Source organism: Neovison vison, chromosome 10, assembly GCF_020171115.1.
Source record: "Neovison vison isolate M4711 chromosome 10, ASM_NN_V1, whole genome shotgun sequence".
NCBI lineage: Eukaryota > Metazoa > Chordata > Mammalia > Carnivora > Mustelidae > Neogale > Neogale vison.
Genome location: NC_058100.1, coordinates 70,518,461 through 70,525,898, shown reverse-complemented (window position 1 = coordinate 70,525,898; position 7,438 = coordinate 70,518,461). Strand labels below are relative to the sequence as shown.

The 7,438-nt window shown below is 58.8% G+C and overlaps 1 protein-coding gene across 1 annotated transcript; it reads left to right on the top strand.

The window, feature by feature from the left end:
• Window positions 1–1,073: 1,073 nt before the first annotated feature.
• PHLDA3 (pleckstrin homology like domain family A member 3) lies at window positions 1,074–4,007 on the top strand. Its single transcript, XM_044267588.1, has 2 exons — window positions 1,074–1,940; window positions 3,348–4,007. Exon 1 carries the CDS (start codon window positions 1,490–1,492, stop codon window positions 1,865–1,867), a length of 378 nt encoding a protein of 125 aa, XP_044123523.1. The 5' UTR covers window positions 1,074–1,489; the 3' UTR covers window positions 1,868–1,940; window positions 3,348–4,007.
• Window positions 4,008–7,438: the final 3,431 nt, after the last annotated feature.

Here is a 7,438-nt window from a genome sequence, read left to right as displayed (position 1 = left end):
GGTGGCGTGGAGGGAGACCGATAGAATCCTCCCGAGTGGCTGGCTGCGACAATCCGGTAGGCTCATGCTCCTGCCCTTAACTCCAGACATGACCGGTGCTCGGTGGTCTGAGCCACCAGTCTCTCCAAGTGTGTGCTAGGAACAAGACTGCAGGAAGTGACCTCTCCAGACCACAGTCGGGTCCCCTCTGCCTCCACAGGGAGGCTGAATGACCTCCTTTCCTCTCCGCTCAGTTTGCCTTGGCCTTTTTTTGTCCCCCTAAGATGTTATTTATTTATTTGACAGGGAGATAAAGAAAGCCAGAGGGTACAAGAGGGGTGGGGGAGGGCAAGTGGCAGAAGGAGGAGAAACAGGTACCCCCCTGAGCAGGGAGCCCCAGAAATGACCTGAGCCTAAGGCAGACGCTTAACTGAAGGCAGACGCTTAACCGACTGAGCCACCCAGGAACCCCTCACATTGGCTTTTCTCTACTCCTCCCCCGGAGCTGGGGATGCAGGTAGGGAGTAGGAGAGGGTGGGTCGCCCCAGCAGATACAGCTGGGCAGCCTCTCTTTTTCCTCCCCAGAAGGGGAAGGAACCCAACACTGGCTCGATTCCTACCCCCATCCCCCACCCCAGGATCGTCCTCGTTTTTTTCTGATTTGCACAATGCCAAGGGGGAGCTGGCCAAGTTAGGAAAGGGGGCACGGGATGTGGAGGCAGCAGATGTCTGCACCCACTATGCAAGTCCCAGGCGGTGCACCGCGCGACCACAGAGCAAGGCCACCCTTCTTCCAAGCAGCGACCCTCTCATCTAGGAGACTCTCCCTGTCTCCCGCCTCTCGAGACCACGATCGTCCCCTGCGTCCAAGGCCTAGAGGAGATGTGATTCCAATAAGTGGCATGCCACGAGGCTCAGGCTGTTGGGTAAGCAAACCCCCCCCCCCCGGTTGGTACCAGCCTTCCCCGCCCGGCGCCCAGCGCCTGCAGAGCGTGACCGAGCCCCCGCCGTGGCCCCGCCCCCCGGAGCCCTGCCCCCACCCCCGGAGCCCGGCCCCGGCGGGTGCGCCGCGCGGAGGGGAGGGCCGGCCGGGACAGGAATGCGCGGCGGGCGGGCGGAGGACGCAGGAGGCGAACGGCGGAACATGTAAGGGCACATCCCTCGAGCAGCCGCCCAGCGCGCAGGCAGAGCCCAGCGGAGCGAGCGGGCGAGCGCAGAGCCAGTGCGCAGCGGGGCTTTCGGGCCGGAAAGCAGCGGGCGGCACCGGGCAGTGACGAGCCGGGGCAGCTCGAGCGGCGTGGAAGAGCGGCGGAGGGCCGGAGCGGGGGCTGCGGGCGCCGAGCCGGCAGCGGTGGCTGGAGGACTGAGCGGCGGGCGCACGGCTCAGTAGGGGCGCAGGTGGCAGGGAGAGCGGCCAACCGGCCCCGGGCGCCAGAATCCGGCGCGGCCCAGCCGGGAAGGGCGCCGCGCCCACCGCAGCCTACAGCCTGCCCGGGACCTCGGGGCGCCCATGACGGCGGCGACGACGGTGCTCAAGGAGGGCGTGCTGGAGAAGCGCAGCGGCGGGCTGCTGCAGCTGTGGAAGCGGAAGCGCTGTGTGCTCACCGAGCGGGGGCTGCAGCTCTTCGAGGCCAAGGGCACCGGCGGCCGGCCCAAGGAGCTCAGCTTCGCCCGCATCAAGGCCGTGGAATGCGTGGAGAGCACCGGGCGCCACATCTACTTCACGCTGGTGACCGAGGGCGGCGGCGAGATCGACTTCCGCTGCCCCCTCGAGGATCCTGGCTGGAACGCCCAGATCACCCTGGGCCTGGTCAAGTTCAAGAACCAGCAGGCCATCCAGACAGTGCGGGCCAGGCAGAGCCTCGGGGCTGGGACCCTTGTGTCCTAAATCCCCCCAGCTTACCATCTCACCTTTACACTGCGCACCCTCCCCACCACGTGGTGCCCAGAGGTCAAGTCAGGTAAGCCCTTTGGGGACTGAACCCTCTTTCTCTCTAGTCTCCCTTCTCTTTCCCCTACAAAGAAGACGAGGGGCCACCAGCAGCATTCCACTTCAAAGCTGAAACCCTAGGGCCAACAAGGAGTAGGAGCTTTGGAGTCTGAGCAAGGGGGACCAAGAGCTGGACATTCCACTTGGGCCCCAGGGAGGGAGGTCCTATGTGACCCAGGTGGCAGAGCGGAAGGTAGGAGAGATGGGCCTCCCTACAGGTTGCTTCTGCCCCGGCTCAGGCGGAGGGAGGCTGGGCTCAATATTCCCTTGAGGCTTTCCAGCAGGGGCCCTGGGGCCTTGGCTTTGCAGGAGCTGGGTAGAGGCAGGGGTGGGATGAACTGAAGTTTGCCCCCTATGCTAGGATCAACAGTCTACGTAGGAGAGTTTGAGCATGGAATTGGGGCAGAATCATGACCTCCTTCAGTTAGCAGAGTCATTACGGGTTGGGCACAGAACCCAGCTCTTGAGGTGGGGCCTCAAGGGGAGGGTCTGACAAGGCTGGGCTGGGTCTCCACTACCTATTCTTGACAGTGACTCTTGGGTCCTGGGGCTGAGCTGCTGGCAGACCAGAGATGTTGGAGAGTGGGCGGGCCAGGCCAGAGGCCAGGCCACCAATACCAAGGGGGAGTGGGCCTGTCCACCTGTCCCTGAATGCCAGTCAATGCCCAGCAGGGCCAGAGGAGGAGAAGCTGAAGAAGGGGGTGGGCAGCTGGGGCAGGGTGGGTGGACGGGTGCAGGATGGGGTCATGATTTGTTATTTGTGATGTCTTAATCCTTCTTGAGCAGTGGGGCAGGGGGTGAGGGGCAGATCTGTGGTCAGGAAGGCCCAGGGGAGGGACCAGGAATAGAACCTAGAAGCTCTGGCTCCCAGCCCTGTGCCCTCTTCCCCAGATGCCACTCCCTCCCCGTGGGAACTAGGAACAGGGCCGGGGAGGGTTTATACCACTCAAGTTTTCATATTTTCCGGTGGAAACCCATACCCACCCCCTTGACCCTCCCTACCACCTCCCACACTACCTCACCTTCCAGCCCTCCAGCTTCTCCGCCTTAACAAATAGAGTCCCAGGGCGCCTGGGAGCCCCAGCTGTGCCACCTACCTCTTTGACCCTCCTGCTGACTGTAGTGAGGGTTAGCTGAGAGGTTGGGCTGAAGGCAGACGTGCTGTATTGAGAACTGAGCCCTGTGGATCCCTCCGGCCTTGGGGGGGCTGGGAGGAAGCCGGTTCCTCCATGGATCACAGTATATGGCGCACATGCTATTTCCTCTGCCTTTCCCCTGCTGTGGAGAAGGTTGGAAATCTCTGATGTAAAACAGCTCATGGTGGGTACTTACTATCCCAGGGTCTGCCCCTGCCCTAACTGCTGTTCTCTCTCGACAGCTTTCCTGCCCCTTTTGTCTCATGGGGCATGACTATGCTCCCTGTGTCGGGGCAGAAGCCGTGGTTGTGCGGAGGAGGCGTTGGACCTGAAGGAATGGACGGGGCCCAGGGAGGAGGGCAGAAGGCCACGTGGGGCTGAGGATGAAGATTCAGCCCCTGGACAGTTGCAGACTTTCGGGACATTCCCAGCTCAGGGCCTTGTAGCCACAGGCCTGACTGTGTCTCATGATGGAGAGCTGGCATCAAAGCGTCCTCTCCCCAGCGGCCCTGTCATCCGTTCTGCAGACTGCTGTTGGTCCCCAGCTTGGTGCCATGCCTAGAAGAGGATGTTTCCCCATGGGGTGCCCAGCCAGCACCTCAGGACTCGGGAGGCCAGCCTGGTACCCAGAGGGGGATCCCCCCGGCATCGCCTCTGGACTTACCTTGGTGGGGGGGAGCTGATGGGCCCCGAGGCCCACACGTGGGGGTCTCCTGCTGCTTAGGTCCTTCTGGGACCCCCACCCATCCAGGCCTTCTCTTTGCACACTTCTTCCCCCACCTCCTGCCCATCTTCCCCCCACTGTGGTGCTCGGCCTGGAGGTGGTGGGGGTGGGGTGGGGGTTTGACCATTATCATTTCATGCCTATCCCAAAATGAAGATGCCCCATGGAGGGCAGTGAACACACTGTTTGCCGAGTGGAATTCTTTGCCCACAAAGATGTGGTGCTTGGAAGCTCCCTCTCCCACCCCTGCTTTTCAGTTCCACAGCCCATTCTGAAATCTCCAGCCTGGGGAGGGGGAGACATCGCAACCCCAGGAGGCATGACCTCAGTGGTCCCCCCAGAAACAAGGGACTGTAAGGACTTAGGGATGTTCTACTGGCCAACTCAGTTTCTCTTGATTCTTCTCCGGAAGGCCATGCCCCCCGCCCCCGCCTTCCTGAGAGCTGGCTCAGTGTTCTGGGCAGAGCTTCTCTCCCTGTCCTGGACGTACTCAGGCTTTTATAGATTTGTACATTTGTGCAGTAAGTCCTCCTCATGGCGTGGTTTAGGAGGAATAATTTCAGCACAGGAGAACTTGAAGTGCAGAGACATAGCTGCCTGGGCTATACAGTAACTATTAATCAGGGAACCCTCAAGATCTTTCCATGTTGTGGCCAGCAGTTTAGGCTGCCCTCCCTTCCTCTGTGGTCCACTGCATCTGGCCTTCCCTGGGGCAAAGCAGTGGCCTACTCCAGAGTCTGCAGAAGGAACAAGGAGGCCCCATGGCCCCCCTTCAGCAATCTGAAATCTCTTTAATAACCTCTGTGCTTCCAACCTGCCTTGTTCCCCCATCAAATTTCTCCTGTTTCTCACCAAAACCTCCTCGTCCCCTGTCCCAGGACCTCAGAGTCCCCACGAGCTTCTTTCTCATCTGCTACATGAGTGACATCTCACAACTGAAAGAGAATTTACAAATTACAAAGGAGTTTTTAACAGAGATCTCTGTTATTACTTAATTGGGCTTTATACCCGTGTCATGAATAGCTTAGCAGCTATTACCAGCGTGGCAAGGAAGCATCATATTTCATGCCAACCCTGATCAGGGCTCTCCTAGCATGCTGTGATCGTTTGGTGATATCTGCCCTGGGCTGGGGAGCATGCCTAGGCTTATATGGGGGGGTTGGTGAGAAGATGGTGTCTGCCACCCTTCCTTGATGGAGCCAGGGAATGGGAAAAGGTTATGGGAATGGGATGGGATGGGAATGGGAAGGGGTTAGTTTCTCCATCGAATAAGACGACCTCTAAAATACAATCCTTGCTCTTGCAATCAAGCTCAAAGGTGGCCAATGGTGGGGATTCTGACACGAAGGAAGAAAAGAGGTATCTAGGCCTTCAGAAGCGGGAGAGTGGAAGCAGACGGGAGTGGGATACAAGGCAGCTCAAAGTTTTACTAAATGCTTCTTACAGGCCAGCACTGTGCTTGGTGCTGGTGAGGCCAGGATGAGGAACCCACAATCTGACCCTTGCCCCGAAGAGCCCAGAGTCTATTGCAGAGATAAAATGCCAGCTGGTGCCTGGAGGGCTGGCGGGAGCAGCAGGGGAACGCCGGGCTCTGCCTCCTGTGCCCTGTACGGTGGCGGCCTCAGTGGAGTTTCTAGGATCATTGGCTTGGCTGCAAAGGGCAGTGGGGGTGTGGCCAGCATGAGCTGTCAAGGGCAGGGGGCACACGGGGTGGAGGAGGAGGCCGACTTACTGTTCTGGCGCTCCCTGCTTTTCTGGAACATAGCCTTGTCAGTTCCAGCGATGCTTCGGTTCCTTCCCAAACCCAGTTTCGGTTTCTCCCCTTGCTAGGAGAGTCCCAGCCCCTCTGCAGGATGTGCTGCAGTTAGAACGCTTCACGCAGACCCTAGAATGTAGCAGGCCCTCAGTATACATTAATAGAGATGGTGGTTGTTGCCATGGAGAGGAGCTCTGCCTCCTATTTGTAAGAGTCCCGTAGCTTCCGGAAGCCTCCAAGAACTCACAGCACAGAGATGGGGGGCTCACAGGATGAATTCAGGTTTGTTTGTTTGGTTTTTTTTTAAAGATCTGTGACCTCTGGGGAGTCGTCTCTGATGGGGAAGGAGACACCCTGCTTCCTGAATTCAGGGGTGTCTGCACTGCTCTGGCAACTCTGAATTCTAAAAATGGAGCATAGGCTTCACCCTAGGAATGCTTGGCTGGACCACAGAATAGGGTCAAGGCCTCTCTGGGGGCACAAACAGGCCCTGACAGTGCCAGCAGACATGCACGAAATGGAAAAACTGCCCAACTGGGCCCTAGGACTCCGTAAGGCCAGGGAGGGGCTGCTGCCTTCTCTCCCCCTGCCCTGGCAGCCCCGGCCTCACCCCCGCCTGCTGCGTGAGTCATGGATGGGAAAATGAGAAAGGGCAAGTCCCAGCCCAGCAGCCGGGCGGCTTCTGAGGCCAGGGGCGGGGAGACAGGGGAGAAGGGATGGGCTTGCTCAGGTCAGGGTGAGCCGAGGCTGGGGCTGAGGCTTTGGCAAGAGTGAGCCTGTTGCAAGGACAAGAAGGAAGGCCAGCACGAGGAGCCAGACTTGGAATCCACAGGCAGGCAGTGCTGCGGGAGGGAGTGGGGGTAGATCTACAAGGGCCTCATGGCGTGCAACTCTGAGATCTGGCCTTTCCCAGAAGCTGGGGACGCATAGGTGCCGTGGGCAGGTTTCCTGCCAGGCCCAGAACCCGAGGGCCCTGGTAAGGCTGTGTTCTGCTGTGCGCCAAGCTGCTGTGAGGCTGCACGGGGAGCCCCGTCTTGGTCTCTTCCAGTCTCTGCTCCAGTCTGCGGGCCACAGCCTCGCAGCGTGTTCTGTCCAGGATGCAACCCATGCTCCTGCTTATAACCTTCGGGGGCTTCTCCACGGCCATGGAGAAGTCCAGGTTCCTGGGACGTGCCCTCACCACAATCAGGGCTCTTTCTCGCACCCGCCCGCATAGTCCGCACACCCAGGGCCCCATTCCTGCACTGCCAGGCCTTTGCATCCCCTCCTCCTAAACTTCTTGCATTGCTGGCTCACCACCTCGGAGGAGCCTCCCAGCTCTGCCTCCAGTCCGGGCTGAGCAACTGCTCTCTCCTCCGCGCGGCTCAGGCTCTTCCATTAGTCACCCTGAGTGGCAGTTGGCTTTCTTGTCTGCCTGTCGGCTAGACCGTCAGCACCTGTCATCTGTATATTCCTGCTCCCTCAAAGTATGTGGTACACAGCAGGCTCTTAAGAATGGCAAAGGGCATGGGGTGCCTGGGTGGCTCAGTGGGTTAAGCTTTGCCTTCAGCTTAGGTCATGATCTCGGGGTCCTGGGATTGAGCCTCGCATTGGGCTCTCTGCTCAGTGGGGAGCCTGCTTCCCTTTCTCTCACTGCCTACCTCTCTGCCTACTTGTGATCTCTGTCAAATAAATAAATAAAATCTTAAAAAAAAAAAAAAAAAGAATGGCAAAGGGCAGAACGTGCTTACTCTGTGCCAAGCATTGGTCCAAGAACTATTCAGTTATTGAATTGAGTAATGCTCCAGCAACTCTGTGAGGTCCCTGTTAATTCTCTCTCTCTCTCTCTTTTTTTTTTTTATTTATTTGTTTGA